The 23,202-nt window shown below is 32.7% G+C and overlaps 2 protein-coding genes across 5 annotated transcripts in view; both read right to left on the reverse strand.

Annotated features, from left to right (window-relative positions):
• Positions 1 to 3,348, reverse strand: part of CC1H2orf66 (chromosome C1 C2orf66 homolog) — a 39,479-nt gene extending 36,131 nt beyond the window's left edge. The window contains exon 1 of the mRNA XM_027054119.2: positions 740 to 3,348. The gene's annotated coding sequence lies outside the window, so the exon portion shown is untranslated. The remainder of the gene's footprint in view (positions 1 to 739) is intronic.
• A 152-nt stretch (positions 3,349 to 3,500) lies between these two features.
• PGAP1 (post-GPI attachment to proteins inositol deacylase 1) overlaps positions 3,501 to 23,202 on the reverse strand; it is an 80,807-nt gene continuing 61,105 nt past the window's right edge. For all 4 annotated transcript variants that reach the window (XM_027054111.2, XM_027054105.2, XM_053215492.1 and 1 more), the window contains 9 exons: positions 23,058 to 23,096; positions 17,751 to 17,844; positions 15,845 to 15,935; positions 14,841 to 15,038; positions 13,633 to 13,768; positions 12,350 to 12,400; positions 11,686 to 11,873; positions 9,899 to 10,003; positions 3,501 to 8,643 (listed from right to left, as the gene is read on the reverse strand). In XM_027054111.2, coding sequence (XP_026909912.1) covers positions 8,505 to 8,643; positions 9,899 to 10,003; positions 11,686 to 11,873; positions 12,350 to 12,400; positions 13,633 to 13,768; positions 14,841 to 15,038; positions 15,845 to 15,935; positions 17,751 to 17,844; positions 23,058 to 23,096 — 1,041 coding nt within the window. In that variant the 3' untranslated portion in view covers positions 3,501 to 8,504. The remainder of the gene's footprint in view (positions 8,644 to 9,898; positions 10,004 to 11,685; positions 11,874 to 12,349; positions 12,401 to 13,632; positions 13,769 to 14,840; positions 15,039 to 15,844; positions 15,936 to 17,750; positions 17,845 to 23,057; positions 23,097 to 23,202) is intronic.

Below are 23,202 nucleotides of genomic sequence, written 5' to 3' on the forward strand. Positions count from 1 at the left end.
TGGCCTCTACATTTGGTGGTTTAAAGATAATCCTTTAAAGGCCCAAGGGAAACTATTAAAACTTCTAGCTGTATATTTCTCATTTTTAAAAATTTACTTTTCAGGGTTTATTTAGTAATAACATATACAACGTTAATACATGCAGATGATTTGTAAATGTTGATATATGCAGAGATGCTGATTATAAGAGTTTAGAAAACACTCTTCTCATCAGAGGGAGAGTGTACCACTTGTCCCTCAAAAGATGTCCTGCCTCATTTTTAACTCCTCTCATCCATTCTTAGTGAAGTTTAAATCTATACTAAACTCTCAAATTATGTAGTGTCTCTTTTGGCATCTTATAATCCTAAATCTTTCTAGATGCTTCTAGGAGCCCTAGCAAGTTAATTTTATTGACTAGAGCAAAGTTTAAGAATTACTATTTGGGACACAAAACAGAATCCCAGGTTTCTTCCCTACAGATCAAATTTAGTAGTGTTAGGGTGACCTGGGAATCTGTTTACAAACTGTTTAGATCATTCTCATTTTCATGTAATTTGAGAAAATGGTCACTTAAGAACATATATCAAGTTAGCATAAGAAAAGCTGAAAGCATGATCTTTGGGAGAAACCTGTATTTGGGAGAGATTGTGACTGTTCAATTCCTTAAAAATGGAACATGAACCATGAGATGTCCATACAAATGCTACAAAATACCAACTTGGGAAATCTTAGAATTTATCTGGCTTCCAATATTTACCTGTAATGTGTCATTACGTGCCATGCATAGGCCTTCAAATTTCTGAAATCCAGATGTGCTGTAAAGAAGTAATCTTGAAGGATTTTCTCCTGAGATGGTATTGAGGAGTATGTGAACTGGCAAACAATCTCTGCACCACATGCCCTTGTTCACCAAATTTATTGTTGAACATTCAGAACACCAGATTATGACAGATTTAAAAAGAAAGCACCAAAAATTGCCACACATTAATACCTGAGGAAAGACTGAAGGCAAATATTCATTAAACTCCACACCATAATGCCGAAACACACATGAAAACATACACAACGCTCTACAGAGTATAATAAATAGCACTTTTTGTGAATTACAACCAGTTAAATGTAATAATGTTACTTATATCATTTAAAAAATACACACAAAATCACATTTGTGTATTTCATACACCATATGTTATACAAAGCACTGGAGAAGATCAGGCATGCTTAAAAGGAAAAATCTGCAAGGTGACAATCATTTTCCAGTATATGCCATAGGACAAATTCCTTTGCACTAAGTATTGTTACTATACACTGCATTTTCTGGACAAAAGTTATCAATTTGCAAATAAAATATTACTGAGTCTATCTCAGTATAATACATAGTCTGTCCTTTATAAATTTTTAACTATACTATAAACACAGATGCAGGTTGACAGCCATGTATTTTATTACATTTCCTTGGCAAACTACTTTCACCTCAATTTTACCATGTTCTAAGGAAAGACATGTTTTCTTTCTACCTATTTTTAGAGAATCCTAGATTTTTGTCTCTGGGTGCAGGTAGTGAAGGTGAAATGGGAAGAAGAAATGTGTTGAGTTTACATTCAAAATTGAAGCTGAAAAATACACAAAAAATTCTGAGTACACAGAGATGAGGGTATCTTTTAGCAGAGACCATGATATCCTCTGAATGGAATAATTTGTCTTAATAGAAATTATTTTAAATAAGCACAGTAAAAATCCAAGTTTTTACATTAAAAAATAAAAACAAAAACAACTAGAGCCAGTTCTTCCTTGAGATCTTAAAAATAAGTATTAGGAAGGAAAAAGAAAAAGAGAAAAGGGGGAAAATAATATTTAAAAATATACTGCATGAATCTGAGTTTAACTACTAAAAAATTGTTATTGGGTAAACTAACTCTAATATTCAAGTATGAGCCTCAATAATCTGAGGAAAAATAAGTACAGGTCTTACTTTATGTCTTTGATAGATTATTCATTAAAAAGACAAAGAAATATACTTGAAGATTAATTTTCCATGTGTAAATAAATACAAAACAGAAGTGCCACCACATTTTCCTAAAATAAATTTATTTTCAGAAACTTTAGCCAAACTTACTTGCTACACCTATGAAATGTAAGTCAATTTTAATTCAAAATGAGAACTCTGGAAATTAAAGGTTTCTAGAGCAAAACAGGAAATGCTAGTCAACTTTAACAATTTTACTTAACCAACTTCAAAGAAAAAAATTTGGTGCCAGGTTGAGAAGATGACCCATAATAAAATATAGTTATAGAACTGCAGGGCATTCTTTCATCATTTTAAGGCACAGTCTGTTTTATCCCAAACAACTAAAAGTTCAAGGTCACAGTGATAATACGCATCCAGTTTTGGTCTATTTTCTCGTGGGTACGTTGCTACATTTATGTAAGCATTTATGTAAGCAAGTTAGTCACGTAAGTTTAAGAAACTGTAATACAACTACTTCAAAATAATACATTTAAAGTCATTTATATATTTTTAAAAATGTAAATACACGATACAATTTCATAAATTATATACACTAAAAATTGAAAGTTTTGTTTCCCCCTCTATAGTGGAGGAAGAGTTTATTTCTACCAATATTCCAACAAACACATATTTAATTCTGTAGACAGCATAGTTATATTAAAACACAGGTATTTCCTACTTAGGATAAAATTATTTAACACAGAGGAAAAATTCATTCCAAAAAACAATGTTAACTGAAATTTTAGGTCTTGTACATCATCTTTTTACTAATATCCAGTCACTACCAGATAATTGGATAAACCGTCACCACAGTCAAACATTTTAATATTTGGTTTTCTCTTGCCTCTTTACTTCCAAGGCTACTTTTGCAAACTGCATCAGCATTACTGGGCAGAGAAACAATAAATGATTAAATCAATTACATGATTCAATGGGAAAAACTATAATATGAAGGAATGAAATTCCTTTTGAGAATTTCCAGAGGGAAGAAATTAAAGAATTCGAATCAGATAAAAATGTTTTTGAGTCTATCATTTTTCTACTTTTCTCTCATGAATATAACACCCATCAATGTAACACTTCAGCATTAACACCATTGATTGTTTATATTTTCTGTTAAAATATGTGTTTTGAAATGTTTATCTCATTGGACTAAGTTAGGATCTAGTAGATAATTTTCCCCTTTGAAACATGTGATTTAAAAAGGGAATGGAAATACACAGAAGACAAAACAAATTTCACAGTAAGCACTGTTACATAAATAAGAGACACCTGTACCAAAAAATGATCTGTACAACAAAACTTGAAGTTTTACAACACAGAATGAATCTGTGATAAATAAAGCAAGATTACTTCAAATGCTTACTTCAATTAATTAATAAAAGATCATTATTGGGTAAACTAACTCTTAAAGCCACTAAAACCAGAGAACATTATCCCAGAAATCAGACAAAATAGAATATACTATGGTACATTACATGTTTTCAAAGAAACATTAGAGTATGGAATATAAGTTTTGAAGATTTACATATTTAATATAAGTCCTAGATGTAAAATACTGAAAATAATATTTCTGCTTTAATCCCAATATGTTAAGAAAAATTCATTGGCGCAAATATCTGGAGGTATTTTACAGTTTCATTTAGCCTTTGGTGGCAAAGCATGTTTTGCTAACCATACGAATATAGTTATATTTTTCAATGTAGTGTTTTACGCTCAAAAAAATTCAAATGTGTTTTTTTCCTGTAAAAGGGATGCAAAAAGTCCAATATGAAACAAGTACAACATGAAATACAAAATATGCCTATAATTTAGGCTTTTGAATAGTTAATAGTTCTATGCTTTGTCTATAAATCTTTTACTGGTGCTAGTAATATTACCACTATACAAATACTAAAAGCAAAAATAACATTAAAAAATAGCACACGAACTTTACAAAAATGGCTAATTTTTAGACTTCCTAAATTAAGATTAAATTCAAATATGCAAACAAATTTACACTAACTGTTTTTTACGAGTGTTCAAAGTTACAAGGTACAGAATCATTACAGAATAATTCTGACTCATACATATCAGGTTCTATACAAAATCGTCAGAAATTGGTTACTTGGCATTTCAAACCATAGTCATTTTTGACAGCATAACATGCCAAAACAAACACTTTTAGAAAGTCCTGTACTTGACTCAGAATCTTCAACTACAGACAATGTAATCAAGATGTACGTCAGAATATCATCTAACTTTTGAAAGACATTATTGATTCAGGTGTACTGTTACGTTTATACTATTACTATAATAAGTTAGTCTATTCTATTTCCAAACTTCATTCTGTTCTAAAACTGTTATTAATATACAAAATCCAGTCTTCTATATTCATAATATAACATCACAAAATTGTGAATTCTTGAGCATTTACAGTACACATATTCATATTTGGATTACTGGCCTGACTTTTCTTTCCTATCATCATTATTAAACGTAAAGGACACAAATAGCCTCCCAGACTTCCTATTTCCTCAGGCTGTTGAAACTTACTGTGAAAAAATGCATGAGTAATATGTAAAAAAAAGAAGTCCATTACAGACTTGGTAATGTTGTCCCCTCTGTTCAACAAGAGTGAGATGAAATTTCAGCTCCAAATCATCTGTTTTATAAAAGTACCTTCTACATTTACGTTGGGAGGCAAGGAAGCTTTCTGTCAGGGTCTAATTTAGTAATATAAAGATATCCTTTTTTTTTTAAAAAGATTTTATTTTTACGTAATCTCCACACCCAATGTGGGGCTCAAACTCACAACCCTGAGATCAAGAGTTGCACGCTCCACTATCTGAGACCGAGAGGCGCCCTGCATAACACAAAGATACTTTTATTACTTCCTGAAGTGTGTCATGCTCTCCGAATTGACTTCCCCCTGAAAAACTGCACAAGGTATCTAGTTTCCTAGGATAGTAACACTGAAAAAAAAATGATGAAAAATAATCAACAGATGCCTCATCATGAAAAGTTGCAACATACTAAAAATTTTTTTCCCAACTGATTTTAATAATAGGTTACTAAAATTGCAAATGCAGCAATGTAAAGTTTTGCACTAAACCTCCTAATAAGCAAGCTGTTACACTCAGACCTAATGCCCAAGATGAAAATACAGGTCAAATTAATTATCCTGGGATTCAGGAATCAATTCCTCCCATTTTCCCTACAGCTTTCTAGAACTAAACTGAAAATCAGTTTTATCTCCTTTTATTTCCCCTGGCCACTAGTGTAAGAGGTGCTAATGAGCAGTGAGGTGATATAAATATACTGTGTTATGAATGACAAGTCTGAAGCATTAAGAAAAGTGTAAAACTAGAGAATGAACAAATTAGATAATCTGCCTTTATTAAGTATGTGTGTGTGTGTGTGTGTGGTGGAAACGTGTACCATCTGTACAAGTGATAGGAAAATCAACAACAAACAAATTTACTGGTCCTAGTATATAGTTCTTTATTTTTCTTTACTGTATAATCATGTAGATTGTAGTGTAGTTCAATCAAGAAAAGGTATTCCATTATATACATGTGAATTTATCTGACCGAAATATGAAAAAAAAAAAAATTAACGACTAATCAATACATGATCTATATATACTGAAGAGACTCAAAATCAATGTGAATGAGGCACACATGGTTTTTTAGGACCACTGTTCTAAATATTTTCATTCTGGTGACAACCAAGAAGAGTTAGCAGAACCTGTTTAATTTCTGGCAAAAGATCCAGAAAAAAGAGGTTAAAGTTTTCTATTGTATTATCAGTTCCAAGTTATAATAGTAACTCCAACTGAGGCTTTAGAAACACTGAAATTACTCAGTATTTTTACTATTCAGTCTATATGTTTGATGCAGTTATCAATGATAGGGTCCAAGAGTAATTTTTATAAGCACAAAACTTACTCAAAACTCAAATTCTAAATAAAAATGTTATAGTACTAGAGCTCAGAAGTTTGCCGAATTGGACACACTGTAACTGCCAATAAACAGCTTCATTTTTAGTAACAGTGCTAATAAAGCTGTGCTGTTTTACTAGCTAATAAAATAAGCTGCAAGCATGATAGGAGCAATGTATAATTGAGAGGCAAAAGGACCTTCATGTTCTCAAGTGACAGAAACATCAATTTCCCTAATCTTCAGACAGAGCCTACCTTCTCATCTCTGGTAGTTATTTGGGTTTAAAGTGCATCAGGATTTGATAAAGACTCTGTCAAAATGTGTGTGTGTGTGTGTGTGTGTGTGTGTGTGCGCGCGCGCATGCGTGTGTGTATCTGTATATATATGTACCCATAATGGCTAAAGACCCAACCTGTTGTTTATAAAATGTTTAATTAGAATCCTTTTTATAGCCCTAAAATGAAATATTCTGTTAGAATAAATAAGACTTTAGGACTTGATAACTACACTTACATGGAAATTGTCTAGTGAGATACAATATGCCTAGTCTGCTGCTTTAAAAAGCTAATCTCCTACTCACAAATGAGAAATTTAAGCTTGTTATATTTTAGTCATGAACGGTCCTGACTGAACAAGAAGACTTTATATCATGTAAACACCATGATTATGGCTGTCAATAGAAGATCCAAATTAATGAATTTTCTAAAGTTCTTTCTGTATATAAATATGTTTAAATTCAGAAATAGTTAAATGACACAATTAACCTATAACTTGAAATATATCAGTGAAAAAAACAAAGATACAATGTACATAAACTTATGGGTATATGAATAGATAAACATAGGCACATGTGTCCTTATTTAAATATACATGTGGTATGCCATGGGACATCTTTCCTTTCAGGTACTGAACAAACAAGCATTTTGCATTTTATCCCTTTGCTACCTCTCTCAAATCAACAAGAACCTGAAATATTTGCCATGTCTTACTATGAGATTATCACTTCCTTTTAATGATCTTCATAAGTGAAAATATAAATACTGAACAACAGGCATGAGGCTGGGAGAAACAACGGAATCAAACAAATTTACAAACCCTCACAGATGACACTGAAACCCTCAAATGATGCCAAAACAGCAAGGACCTGAGGAATAACTGAGAAGAGAAGTGAGGTAACCCTCCACAGGCAGTAACAGCTGAGAGACTGTAATGGAATCCAGATGCAACAGCCGATAAAAAGAATCTGGTACTCTAGGACATTCCTGGGTACTAACAAAGACACAAGTTCGCAGGTACTACTGGGAGTTAAGGGCTTTACTTAAAAAGGTTTTGGGTATGTAGAGCATATACATCTAAAGGAAAAGCTCCATGAGCCAAGTACACCTCAGCCTGAGTTTATTCTATCTTAAGGCAAAATACTTAGCTCTATTACCTACTCTTTTGTAGTTAAAAGTGAGCTGAAGTCTGAAATGAAAGAAATATTACTTTCTTTTCTGTGAAACAGTAATCATCTTGGCAAATTAAGATTCCATTGTTAAAACTAGTGGCTAAAACCTCCAATCTATTTAAGTATATTGTTTATACATTACACTATTAATGGAGTAGTGGTTATTCCGTTAACAGTATAATTTTATTTATCAAATGTGGTACAGCACTTAATCGTGCTTTTTCTCTACAGTAGACAAAACTTGTGCAAACCTGGAGTTTTTTCTGACCACTGGAATTTAGTTATGTTAACAATCCACCATGATCTGAGGCACTTTTGGCAACCATGGGGTCAATGAATTAAATAAAATGGCATATGCTGGACAACTGTACTGCTCCAATGCTAGTAAGTAAATATTTGGGAGAATTCTCTTTAAATTTAACAACAGATTTCTTTAATAGTCTCCTGATGTTTACCAAGAGTACAAAATAAGATCTGCATTTGAAAAGCAAGAAAATTTCATTGAATTTTGAGTTTAAATTATGTTAATTAATCTTGCATTGGTTACCAAGAAAACATGTCTCCTTAAAATTAAAAGTTGTATTTTCATAGATGTAAGAAAACAAAAGATATGCCTTGATCACTGTGGCTGCCAAAAACTGACCAAAGACTTTTTGTGGTTATTTCATTTTTGGGAAACCAAACAGTTGTGAATTTCACCAATCTTTTAAGACTGATTTCTCAATATGCATACTGTAGCAAATACAAAGCAATCTACTTTTCAGAAGAAAGTTTGATGAAATGAGCAGAATGCTTGAGTTGAGATTACAAGCAATGCTACATTTACTCAGTGTTTAGAAGATCCCCAGTATGGCCAATCAAGCAGAATAGCTGCTATGCAGAGAAGTCCTCAAAAACAGTGGCCACCATATCCTTTTACTAATTTTTCAAAAATGACTAGTACTTAGATGCCATACCACAAAACTAAACCATGCTTCAACTATTTTCCTCAAGCATTATAAAACTAATTTCCTATTTTCAATATTGTAAAAATAGACTTGTCTTCTCCAAAGGATCTTGTCATCCACATTCATGGATGTGTGCATTCCCTCTTAACACTGACTCTAATGATATAAATTATTTTTATCATTCCTTAAATCCAGTCTTACATAAAATTACATAACGCATGGAGTAAAAGAGGAATGAAAACAAAGCATGGAACCCTGTATAAGTGTGCTGACCCAAAAGCAATTACACCAACAGCCAGAGGAAGTGGAAATTGTGAAGTAGTCTTCAACAATTTACTGTAAAGAGACAGAGAAATATATATTATGCAAACAACATTGTAGGCAAAACCAGAATATGCTGATATTTTATACAGTTCTGAGAAAGTATTCTAAATGGTGTTAGATGGTGTAATTTTTCATATAATGAATTTAACCATACGTAATTTTTAAAAGATCAATACAAGCTATATTTTAGCCAGAGAAAAATACTAGCTGAACTTTTATTCACCAATTCTACCTCTAAAAATTTACCCTTACAAAAATAATATTTACTAAGACATACCTATAGAAATATTTATTTTAACCCTACTTGCAATAGCAAACAAAACAAAAAGCCTCAACCAAATAAAAAGGGAATGATCCTTAATTACTAACAGGAACAGTATTAAAATGACACCAAATCTTATTAAAAGAAAAATACAGAAAAGACTATTACTTTTTTATTCTGAAAACAAAAAACTGGGATAGGAGGGGTTAAAGAAATTTGTCTAAGGACATAGGGCTATTAAATGGCAGGCCAAGATTTAAACCCCAGGTCTGCCTTATTCTACAATGCCTACAAACATCTGCCAGAATCAACTGAAAACAGGCTCGTAAAGGAAACAACCAGGCAATGAAAACTCAAATTTTATTATGGAGAACTTTAAACATATGTATTAGTGAACTACTAACAGTATAATGAACCTCATGTACCCATCACCCAACTTCAAAAAGTATCAAGTGATGGCCAATCTTACTTCACCTATAATCCTATCCACTTCACTCCTTCTGTACTTTTTTTTAAAGTTTATTTATTTATTTATTTATTTATTTTAAGAGAGAGAGTGAGCATAGGAGGAGTAAAGAGAGAAGGAACAAGGGAGAATCCCAGGCAGTCTCCATGCTGTCAGTGCGGAGCCTGACGTGGGGCTTGAACTGGTGAGATCATGATTGTGCCAAAATCAAGACTAAGTCACTCAACTGACTGAGCCACCCAGGTGGCCCTCCTTCCGTACTTTTTGGAAACAAATCTTATTAGACATCATATATTTTAAGGGCTAAATTAAAAAAAAAATCATTATATCCTAACAAGTAAACCTGATAATTAAGAAAACAAATATAGTACTTGCATATAAACTACATCTGCATACAAACCATAATTACTCTACAGTTATAGCTTTAACTTTAGGAACAGTCAAAATAATTAGAAATAAAGAACATGTTTCAGGCATCAAAGAAAGAGTGATAAAGACTAGGAAGAGATGTAAGAAAAAGAAAGATTGAACTACTATACCTGGATTTTATTGAAACGGTGTGAGTATTTCCAAGAATTGCCATAGTTGGAATAAGGATAAATGCCAAAGGTTTACACGGATCAGGACTAAGTTTAAAGTAATACCTACATCAAAGAGAAAAAACAAAAACAAATCAACAAAGTATACTCAATCATTTTAAATTATCAGAATCAAACAAATTAATTAAATTTCATAATACTGCATTGATATGAGAGCTCTAAACAGCTCATGAAATTTTTGATAAATAATTTTTGCTATAGATCATCTTTATACCTAAGGCTTTATATTGAGAATTATGTTCAGAAACTACTAAGGGAAATGAAAATATCCAATATGGGAGCACTTCCTTTTATTTTATTTTTATAAAGTTTATTTATTTTGAGAGTGTGTACATGTGAGGGGGAGGGGCAGAGAGAGAGAGAGAGAGAGAGAGAGAGAGAGAGAGAGAGAGACAGAGTCCGTCCCAAGCAGGCTCTACACTGGCAGCATGGAGCCCAATACAGGGCTTGATCCCATGAGCAATGAGATCATGACCTGAGCTGAAATCAACCGACTGAGCCACCCACGGACCTCAGCACTTTTTTAATAATAGGTATAGGGGCACCTGGGTGTTTCAGTAGGTTGGGTGTTGACTCGGTTTCAGTCAGATCATGATCTCGCAGTTCCTAAGTTTGAGCCCCACTCTGGGCTCTGCACTGACAGTGTGAAGCCTGCTTGGGATCTTTCTCTCCCTCTCTCTCTGCCCCTCCCCTGCTCACTCACTCCATCTCTCTCAAAATAAATGAACTTAAAAAAATTTAATAATAGGTACATGTATGTCTGAAAGGTCATACAGAAATAATGTTTTTATATAACAAGTTATTCAAAATATATTAAGGCTGCTCTAGTTTATAAAAAAGATGAAAAAAATGAAGATTTATACAAATTGTCTCTTATTTTCTTTTAAATCTAAATTCTCATCTCTGGCATTTACTGACAGTGAGACATCTATAGCCTTTTAGAATCATAAATTTATGCTCCTCAAATAATTTTCTCCCCAAACCTTTGAACAAAAAACTCTGGATCGTGACTAAAATTAGGGACAAAGGAAGAATATTAACATCTGGTAACCTGTTGATTTATCAAACTTTGACTTTTCAAAAAATATACTTTCAGTATTTAGATAATTTGAAATTTTTATATTGTTTCTAAAAACTATATTGAGTAGGAGTTCAATTATTGGATGATGTGGCCTATTTTTCAAAAACAAATTATAACTAAATATTCTAGAAACAATCTTAGAGGGCATCTCAGACTCTGATTTAACCTAGAATAGTTACCATGTGGCAAGGCAAACGATGGTCATTTATTTTAGTTTAATGTTTGGTGCTCATTAGAAAAGTATACTTTTTTTTCATTATTTCCAATATTTTTAAATGTAAGCATTTTCTTCTTCCCCAATTTAAGGAAACATAAAACTGATCATGAATTGAAAAATACTTAAAGCACCAGCATTATGAATACCTTGGGTCAGCAAAACAAAGCACATTTTCACATATGTCTAGACTCACAGAAGGTTAAAGGTAAAATAAATAAAACACAATTCCCTCTTTTGGGCAGATTTTGAGGAAGTTTATATTCTCACAGTAAGGGAAAAAATGTGATTGTATTGAAAATAAATTTCAGGTGATATATAGCTTCCTGTTCTTGAGGACGTTTGATGGATCATTAGGAATCTGGCAAGTCTCTACTTACAGACATTTATTGTTTTAGCCACATAAATTATAATTATATAAATAAAACACACCTGAGATTCTTTAACCAGTAAATTAAAGATGGCATGCTGAGTAATACAATCCATGTTAATAAGTTAATCACAGTATTGTGCATACGAAGACTATCTTCAGCATCATTGGCAGATAAATGAAGATAGTGTACTGTAGAGTCTTTATGGTGATTTGATTTTTTTTCATTTCTTCTAGAGTGTTTGAGATTCTACAAAGCAATAAAGTAAAAATACTAAGGTATTGCATAAAATTTAAGTTTATTATTTTACTTAGAATCACTCCATTATTTAACAGCTAAATAAACACATCTATTACCAAACTGATATAAAATACTTTGCTCAAAGTATAAATTACCTTGCTCAAAAGTAATCTAAAGTGGTTATCATTATAAAACTTTTGTTCCTTTGACTTGCTATTTCCACTGCTGAGAATGTATCTTCTAAGTAATTACTTAAAATTTAAAAGATAATTTGTAACAATAAAAATGACATTTACTGACAAAGATCAATTTAAAATTAGACAATCTAATTTCTAGGTTCACTTATCTTAAAATTATTTAAATTCATGACATCTTTTTTTAAACACTGTAAAATCCTAACTTAAAAAAAAAACACAAAACAATTTTTTTATTCCCTCATGTTCTTTTATATTAAAGTGATGTAGAGCTTTGAAAATAAAACTTACCACAGTCTGGCTATTTTTAAAAGTTGCTAGGCTGGCTTGCAGATGAACAATCTAAGAAAAAGAAAAAACTGTTTAATTTCACTTTTATTTTGAAACAAAAACCAACCATTTTTATTACAATTGAGAAGTATTATAATCTGAAATTTAAAGAAATCTAGAAAACTAAAAACACACTTAAACATTTACAAACAGTCTTTCAGAAAAGGTAAATAATAACTACACATACTTGCTATCATGGATTAAAAAACAGAAAAAAAAATAAGAACAAACTTTCAGAGTATGATAGGGCCAGGATATATTGTTATACCTCCTATATTCTGTGAGACTATATTTGAATAATGCTTTGCTCTAGAAGCTTCATGTCCTGTGAGTAAAATATTTGATTATCTTCATTATAACATAAGGAATTTAACATGTTTCACACATTCCACATCACTGAAAATCTGAACTTGGTGAAATGTTTATAAGAACCTGAGAAAATCTTTTAATTTGCTATGTTTGCTTAAGCTAAGTATTTGGGAAAATTTTGCTTACTGGATCAATTATTTGAAACATCCAATTTGAAAAGCTAAAAATATATTTATAAATCAAAGTAGTAAACAGATTTTTCTGATAGACAAAATTCCTTTGGAAAACTGAAAATAATGTGTATGTATTAGTGTTAAAAACAGACATAAGTCAACTTTGTATAAAAAAAGAAAAAAAATATGATCCATTCTGTTATCAACCGTCTCTACATGAGCCTCATGTGGAGAGTATGCAGTTGTATAACCTAGATTTTCCTGCAAAGCTGTCAGCCTTCTTGGAAGTGTTTTTTGGTTTCCCAGTAAAATTATCAGACTATTTTATCCTTGCCTTCTGATTCTCCAGCAACATCTGTTAACATTCTACATTATCTCAGTACATTTGATAGCTTGATCCCACTGACATAATTTTTTGTTTACTACCCATGTTTAAAGAGGTGTGAATAAAAACTGCTCTAGTAAAATATTTTTTAAAAAGCTAACATTACTTGTAAGAGCAAGAAGCAATGTGAAACAGGTTATATCTTCTTCCCCCTTTTTTTAAATACACTAACCAAACTCAGATTAATAATTTCAGCTTTACAGTAAACTACGTATTTTAAATAATTAAGATGTTTAAAAAAGCCTTTTACACTTAAGCCTGTTAGAGAACAGAAGGTTACTACAGCTGTAATTCAAATTTTTGTTAACAACAGCAAAGGAAATTCTATGCCTGCCTGACCCAAAGCCCAGCCATTCTGACTTCATGATGTGACATACCTTAAACACATAATACAGATAAGTAAGAAGTATGGCAAATGCTCCACAAGTTGTCCAACTAACTATGATCAAAACAATGGTCAAAAAGGGCAAGTCTAGTGATATCATCTTGATATCTTTAGGAAGTTCAGGGGGCCTGGAAAAAATAAGAATAAAGCTTTTACAAGTATATTAACAGTTACTTACATAGTCACATATAAGAAGAAAACAATTCAGTACTCTGCCAGGCTTTTCTGCTTATTAATATGCAAGTACCATAAGGTAAGCAGTAAAATGTTTTTTCATAAAGGCAAGGGACGACACATATTTGATTGTAAATTCTGTAATACACTGTGATAGCTCCTCTTTCACTTAGATACACTATGGCTGATACTAAGAAAAAAACGTTGCTACAAATAATCATTAATAATAGGCTCTGTGCCATGTATTTCTGATCTTGATTAAGAGGAAAAACAGTTTTCTATTTCTTAAAGTCTTGAGATCACTCAGACAATGTGATGCTAGTAGTGTCTGAAGCATCTCAGAAGGGTGAAGGAAGAAGGCAGACCATAATCCCCTCTGTGACAGTAAATCATATAATATATCTGGTGAGGAGCAGTGGCAATGGAAACTAGGTCAGTGGTTTATCAGAAAAGCCTACCAGTAACTTCAAACTTTGTCTATGGGCCTGTAATAAAACTCTAGGCAATGTTTTTGGAATTTTTATGCATTTCACCTAATCTGATCTTAAGTATCTTGACTGGAATCTATTGCCCCCAGGTTTGACTGAAAGTTAGCATATAAAAGCATTGCCAGAGAAACACTTCTTCCTTGGAAAGATTTACAGCCATAAACATTAAAACTACTTCTGTAATCTGTCAGTATTTTTTTTAAGTAATGTCAACCCACAATATGTGGCTCTAACTCGTGACCCCAAGCTGAAGAGTTACACACTCTACCAATTGAGCCAGCACAACATCCCTCTGTCAAACTTTTTTGATTAACTCCTGGCATTAAGGTCTAACTCAAATATAGCATTTATCTTGCGATAATATATTTTTAACAAAAGTTTTATTTAGATATAGCTTTGAACATTAATCCATGTTTTTCTAGTCATACATCTTTCCTTAGAAATTACAGTTTAGTGAAAGCAAATTAATATTGAGGATCCTTATCAAAATATAATTTTTTCCTTAAGAGCAATGAGAAAGCTTTTGGTCATTCTTTACCTTTTCAAAGCTAGCCACAATGAAGAAAGGAGTCTCACAGATGTAGAAGAAAGTAGACCACCCCAGTAGGCAGTACATGTTCCAAACAGAAAGAGAATCAAGGATACAAGGGGGAAACACATACTCTGACTAGTTAAAATGATGGCATCTAATTCTGGCAACAATAACACATCCCATAATTCCTTAAACCATTTATATCTGTGGATAAAAGAAAACATACAATAAAAGCAAAAAAAAAAAATCAACAACTTTCAAATATTTAATGTCTGAGGTGTTTGACCATTTACTACAGTCCCCAAAGTTCAATGATACTCAACTCATAATTATACTGAAAAACACATTTCAATTCCTTGTAGAGAAAAAGTCATTTATCTTCCAAGTAAGTCTACTGATCTTCAAGGATCTGAATCCTGAGTCTCAATATAACTCCACTGTTCTCTATTGATCATTGTAATGAAGTAACAAGTGATCTTTTTTTAGGTTAGAAAACCAACAATTGTTATGACAGAAGAAAAGAGATCTAAGTATATTGGTTCTTAACCAAAAAACCCACAAAATGTGAATAAATTAAAAAAGGAATGTTACGTGTGGTAGAGAGATCCAAAATATACTTGTATGGGAAGAAAAAGTGATCCGAGACATCATTTCATCAATACTCTATAATGGTTTGTGTTCATGAATCTGGGATACTCAGAGATCATGGACCATGTACATCCATTTGCAAATGTTAAAAGTCTGGTATATTTACAGACTAAGTTTCTACAATTGATATATATATATATATATATATATATATATATATATATATATATATATAATTTTAAAACCTTTGAATTGGTTATAGTATTAAAGTAAATGTTGATATACCAATTAGGCCTCTGCCTAAGAGAAAAACCTCATTTAATAAAACATATTTTTATGAAAATTTATATTATGTTATGGGGCCAAACATGTTTTATATATATAAAACAATTAAAATCATTTTCACAGATAATAAAACTTACCCCAACAGAAACTTAATCATAAGTACAAAAGGATCAACTTTATATGGCTTGGCTTGTTTATCCAACATAGTAGCATATTCTAAGCAATGACCTGGTGATTAAAAAAAAAAAATTATATGTAGTAAAGAATTTATAGTGATTAAGTATAGACTTATCATACACTGACTGCATTACCTGTAAGAGCAATATATTTCTTGTTACAAATCAAGGGTCATTACTATCAAAGACCCTATCTTCAAAAGATTAAAAATCACTGTAATTCAACAGATCTCATACAAGAGGACACAATCACTTGTGAAACAGCTTCAGGAAGCCAAAGCTGGGGTTTTACCATTTGTATTTTCACAAAGCTCCAAAGGTGATTTAAAAAAAACAACAACTCTATAGAGATGTGATTCTTATACTACACAATTCATTCAAAATATATGCAATCCAGTGGCTTTAAGCATTCACAGATATGTCTTCCTCACCACAATCAGTCTTAGAATATTTTCATTACTCCCAAAACGAACTTTGTTCCCTTAACTGTCACCTCCAATGTCTCCTTATTCCCAGGCAACAACTAATATCTTTTCTGTCTTTATAGACTGGCCTATTCTGAACATTTCATATAAATGAAACCATGTAATATGTGGTCCTTTATGATGGGATTTCACTTGGCATGTTTCCAAGATTCATCCATGTTGTAGCACCTATCAGCACATTTTATTTATCCATTTATCAGCTGATAGATATTTGGGTTGTTTCCACTTTTTGGATATTATTAACAGTGCTCCTGTGAACATGTATGTACAAGTTTAGTACGGGTGTATGTTTACATTTTTCGTGTAACTAGGAGTACAGTTCCTGAGTCATACTGTAACTGCCAGACTAGTCTCCAAAACACCTATACCATTTTATATTCCCAACAACAGTGCATGAAGGTTAAAATGAATACTAAAAGTAGACTTGAAATTGTAAGTTATTGAAAGGGAATGAGTAGCTGGAGAAGGATTTGGCAAGATGGAAATGGTAAAGGTTATTTCTGGACAGCTTTTACGTATTTTGGTCCTACTCTCTTCCTATCTCTTACTATCCAAGCCCAACAAGTGTGTGAGGGCCTTACAAAGTAGGCTCCTGGGAAACTATTCTAATTGCAATAGACTAGGGAAGGTTTTGTGCAATGTAGTGTCTATTCTGTATTTGCTTCTCCAGATCCATTCCATCGCCACCCTTTACTTTGCTCTGAATTCTGGGAGGCTGACTTCGGTTCAGTGAATGATAGGCACTGGAAGATAAGAGGAAATAAGGTTAGTGTATTTACTTCCCCATCTTTCTCCCTGCTGACAGTGGCTGGAGCTGCAGTAATGCTGCCCTCTCGTATAGCTCTCTCTAGGCTTGCTCCCTCTCTTGCCCTAGTCCTGAGGAGTATCAGATGGATCTGTTGCTAATCTGGCATTTTATCATTTCTTGTTGGTTTCCCCTAACCCATCACATACCTTTCAAATAGTCCCTTTATTAAGATTAACTCTCAATTATTCCATTCAGTGTGCCAGAACCTGATACAGCTGATAACAGTCCAAATAATATGCTGAATGCCTACTATGTGCTTGACACTATGTTAGGCACCAGGAATGGAATGAAGAACAAAATCCCCATCAGTGAGACTCCACCTGTTAAGACATCCTCAGAAGAGAGGGAAAAACTTCAGACACAAAAGTATCTTTTCCTTACTGGAAAAGCCCAGTAAGGAATCTTCTTGAGTATTTCCTAAAACTAGAGGATCTCAAACCCTTGTAAACTTAAGAGATAGGTCATAAATTTTCAAGAAATTGAGTTATTCCTTAACCACATGACAGATAAATAAGTAGAAATGAAGCACTAAAGAAGAAAGGGAGAAAGAGAGGAGGAATAGAAACACTCTCACCTGTTGAGAAAAGAGAGTACAACTGTCCTCCATAAGCAAGAAGGATACTAGATGTAACATAAGCAGGAAGAGCTCCACCATGAAATCTAACTACCTAGAAAACAGGCAAATCAAAAGGCAACTTTTGAATATTTGTGTTAATGAAATAAATGTACTTTCACATGAAATAAAAATGTCTTTCTTCATTTTATCTTTCCTGACATTGCCACAGCGGTATACTTCCAGTAATGGATACCAAAACTCTAAGTAAAATAAATGTGAAGAATATACAGCATGCTAGAAACATGTTATCAGATTTTTTCATAAAGGTGTAACAAAAAATATATATAATTAAGCAGCATATGTATGTTACAAAGTTTTCTTACAAGGTACATTTGGTGAGCATGTATTTAATATGTTTCAGGTTTGATACTAAACATTTTATATGCATTATCTCATGTTCTCCTCCTAAAAATCCTTTGAGGTAATTCTTATCCCTGTTTTACAAATGAAGAAATTCAGGCACAGGGAGCCCAAGTAACTTGCACAATTAAAAACATAAAAGACAAGCAAATTACTTGTTAACTCAATGTTCTCATCAGTAAAATGGAGGCAACAGCAGTACTTACCTTATAGGTGTTTTCAGGTTTAAAGATGTTCATTTGCGTAAAGCATTTAGAATATTAACTTAAACATGAAAAGCTATCAAAAAATATTAGCTATTATAGGCATACCTCACTTTATTGTTTTGCTTCATTGTACTTTGCAGATAATTGTGTTTGTGTTTTGTTTTTTTTCTTACAAATTGGAGGTTTGTGGCAACTGACACTGAGGAAGTTTACTGGTACCATTTTTGCAACAGAATTTGCTCACTTGGTGTCTGTCACTTTTGATAATTCTCACAATATCTCAAACTTTTTCATTATTATGTTTGTTATAATGATCTATGATGATTAATGACGACTCATGGAAAGCTCAAATAATGGTTAACATTTTTTAGCAGCAATAAAGATTTAAAAATTAAGGTATGCATAGTTTTTTTTAGACATAATACCATTACACACTTAATGGACTGCAGTATAGTGTAAACATAACTTTTGTATGTACTTTTATGTCATTTGACTTGCTTTATTATAATATTTGCATTATTGTGGTGGAACGGAACTCACAACTCCAAGTATAAGCCTGTTAATATTTCTTAAATAGGGAGCTGTTTAAGGGGGGAAGGGAGGGATGAGCTGTTTTTATGTAAATGGAACTAAAGTCAAAAATTATTCATAGATAAATGACTATGAAAATCTAATTTATTTGGTCTTTCTCAATTTAGAAAGTGTTCCATCTATGTACTGCGCTCAATGTGCTTGGCACTGGGAATATAAGGGCGAGCACTAAGGAGTTTACAATGTAGTGACTCTGCTGTAATCTCATTAACAATTTAACACTTCAGTATCATTAGGTGCTTTAACTTCAAAGTCCTGGAGTTTTAAGGACAGATGAGGCAATGGAATTCCAGGGTATTCATTTACTCACTTAGCCACTGGCATTTAAACAAATTCAAGTCTCACCCTCAGAACAGTGACAACACCTTCCCTTCACTCTACTCCCCTTCTCTCTCTAGTTACTGCCTTTTTCTTCCCTCTCGTCGCTAAACTTCTCAAGAGCTTGATGTACTATCTCTCCTCTTTATCTACCTCTAATCTTTTGCTTGCATCTACCAAAATAACACTAATGCTCCATGGACCCTTTTTCTGAGGTATGCCTGTATAAGGCTTTTAGGTCCTTTAGTGTCTTTGGAAATTGTGTGGAATGGGATTTAACTCAGAGACTAAATTCATAACCATTATGTTAGTGCCTCAAGACATTCTATCAGCTAATCTAATTTCTATAAAAATATATAAATACAACAAAAAGAAAGTGTTAAATTCTTTTAATGTTAAAGTTTTACTTTTCAGCATAAAAAAGAGTTATTCTTCTCTGTAAGCACCTTTTAATGTTGAAGTTTTAAAAGAAATTTACCTTAAAGCATGTTTTCCAACCACTGTATTAAAAAAAAATGTATAGACTCTCCTGGCAATCTGATGAAAGCCATGGAAATGCATGTTTACACAAAATGGCATGTAAAATTTCAAGAAGCTCAAGGTCTCCCTGAATCTCCTTCATGGATTTCCAGGTTAAGATTAGAAAGACTCAAAAAGAAAACCCCACTGCCTATACTCATAATTTACAATTATAGCTTTGAGTGGAAGGAGAAGAGTTGAGCAAAGGGGAAAAGGTCATTTTTCTATTACTAAGTGATACTCAATGCCTGCTAACGACATACTAGGAAATATATAGCATTCTTTAATTATCAATAGCATAGAAGGAAAGTTAAGCAGCATTCAGCCTTAGAGTCAGACTCCTGGGTTTAGACTACAGCTCTGCCTCTCACTAGCGCTGCGTCCTTGGGCAAGTTACTTTACCCCTCTTTTTCTCTGTCTTTATTAGTAAAATGGAGATAAACAGCACTTATCTCACAGGGAGTTTGAGGCTTAAATGTGTTCCTCTGTATAAAGTATTTGGAATAGTAACTGGCACACATAGGTGGATCAGAAAATATTAGCTGTTATTATTAACCTTTAATGCTCTTCACTATCTTTGGAAATCTAAGACTTCTTATATAGTATTCTGAATATAACAGTTCTTTGTAGTGACTGTCATTGTTGAGTATTAAGTGTTATACTGGGCCACAGATATAGCTCATATAAAATATAATCCAACAATCTTAAATTGGCTTTCATGGATCATATTTAAATTGTAGACGTGGTTCATTTGGTTTAGTATTTGGCACAGTATTTCTTTACATTTCAAATTAGAGGCCCACATTAAACAATTTTTTAAAAAGGGGCACCCTGGGTGGCTCAGTCGGTTAAGCATCTGACTTCCGCTAGGTCATGATCTCTCTGTGAGTTCAAGCCCCATGTTGGGCTCTGTGCTGACAGCTCAGAGTTTGAAGTCTCCTTTGGATTCTGTGTCTCCCTCTCTCTCTCTGTTCCTCCCCCACTTGCACTTTGTCTCTGTCTCTCTCAAAAATAAATAAAGATTATGGGGCACCTGGGTGGCTCAGTCATTAAGAGTCCGACTTCAGCCCGGGTCATGATCTCAGGGTCCGTGAGCTCAAGCCCCGTCCGTGTCAGATTCTGTGCTGACAGCTCAGAGCCTGGAGCCTGCTTCAGATTCTATGTCTCCCACTCTCTCTGCCCCTCCCCTGCTCATGCTCTCTTTCAGTCTCAAAAATGAATAAATGTTAAAAAATAAATAAATAAAGATTAAAAAAATTAAAAAAATTTTTAATCTAAAAATCCAGACTTCCAGCTTCTCTTAAGACCTAAAGATTTGGCAACATTAGGCTTTATTCCTACACCAAAATGATTTACTAATTTATAGAATTCTGTTGAGAAAGTAACTTCTGGTTTATTTTTTGTCCTCTCTTTCATTAGAGTAGACTAAAGAGTATGTAAATAATGTTCTCTTTCCATTTTCTGGAAAAAAAATTAGTTTTACGGAAAACTGTCTAATCAGAAGCTAAAGATTCTCTCAAGCAAGCTTTCTCTTTATTCTTCTTCTCAGTCTTCTTTGAATCAGCAACACTGAAAATATGTATGAATGATATATACAACTTCAATTCATTCTCCTGTTCTCAAGCTAAATTTTTAAACAAACATGAAGAAAGAGCATCTGGTATCTTTCCAGTAATCTGAGAACTTAATTACCACAAATTCTTTGACATTTAAAAAAAGTATCCACCATTGATTCTGTAACACCTACATATTTTTTAGATAAATTTCCATGCCTAAGCAAGAATACTAGCATATCCTTCTTTGGTGGACAGATAATTATGCTTTGCTATCAAGTATCAAGCTAACTTGACTTTTTTGGTCACTAATCTGAATTATGAGCCACGGGGATGACATGGGTAAGAGAGTATGTTATATCCTCAGCCTATATCACTGTATACACTAACATGCCTTCTGGACATACTAAATATACAACAGCATCAATTCTTCCCCTATATTCCAAGGCATAATTTTTCTTAATAAAGGTCCCTTAACAATCTAGACTATTTCTTAGAACTATCATCCATGATGCTATTTTCCAATTTATACCAACATTTAGTCTTCTCTTCCTAATGTAGCACATTTGACACATTAACTTAAAATTTCCAATGATCACAAATTTAAAAATAATTACAATCTAGCTCTCACCAGGTTGCTGTGAGAATCAGATGAGATAATCCATGTAAAAAAATTTTGAATTTAATTTTGGTTTGTAAATTTTATAAATATAGAATGAGTTAATAAGTCTTAAAAATTCTGCTCTGCCCGAATTACAAAACACAACAGACCAAAAAATAAAGTAAAATTAATAGAAGGCACAAAAAATTTTTAGTCAATTTTAAAACCACTATATAATTTTTCTGACTAATCAATACTATTATTTATGTTATATATAAATATAACAGGTTATACAATTCTGCAAATTATAATGATGCTGAATAATTTAGTAGCTCTGTTACTTGATAAGTTATTTTTGTAACACTATTTGCTTATGAATTATACTCACCAAAAGAATTTAAAATATTTCAACATGTTTTTATTTATTTATTTATTAAAGTTTATTTATTTTGAGAGAGTGAGCACATGTGTGAGTCGGGGAGGAGCACAGAATGAGGGAGAGAATCCCAAGCAGGCTGTGCACTGTCAGTGCAGAGCCTGACATGAAGTTCGCTCTCACAGACCAGGAGATCAAGACTTGAGCTGAAATCAAGAGCTGTGCACAACCCGACTGAGCCACCCAGGCACTCCAACATATTTATTTTTAATATAATTTACTTTTTATTTTTTACAAACTAAGCACACACAACATAAAAAGTCATTTGAAAATGTTTGTTTATATGAGAGTCTAAAATTTTATTGGATTATGACTTATAGCACAGTATGAGCAACATAAAATCTTTATAAGACATTCATTTAGCCAAAAATATTAGTTTGTTAGCAAATCAAGAATCAGCTCTCAATTCTTAGGAATGAAACCATCACCTTAAAGCCAGGGGTGGCCAACTATGACCTATCTGTGAAGAATGGTTTTTGGATTTTATTAAAGCAGGAGAGAGAAGGAAATGGAAAAAGATGGCGGGGGGGGGGAAGCAACTGTAGCAGTAGCAGCAGCAAGAGACCATATTTGGTATGTTAAAATATTTCATTATCTGGCCCTTTTATAGAAAAAGTTTGTAACCTATGCCTTATAGTATCTATTTACAAAGCAATCAATAATCAACCAGGAATCTCTTACCTGTCCAAGAATTTGTGAAAAGGAAGTCTTAACTGTCACCTAGTTTAAAATAATCATAAAAAAAGAGGTTATTTCTCCTAAACTCTTCTAGTTCACATTTTATTAAATTGAACACTTCTGCACATCTCTAAACACAATCGTTAAT

Source organism: Acinonyx jubatus, chromosome C1 (assembly GCF_027475565.1).
Source record: "Acinonyx jubatus isolate Ajub_Pintada_27869175 chromosome C1, VMU_Ajub_asm_v1.0, whole genome shotgun sequence".
Classification (NCBI taxonomy): domain Eukaryota; kingdom Metazoa; phylum Chordata; class Mammalia; order Carnivora; family Felidae; genus Acinonyx; species Acinonyx jubatus.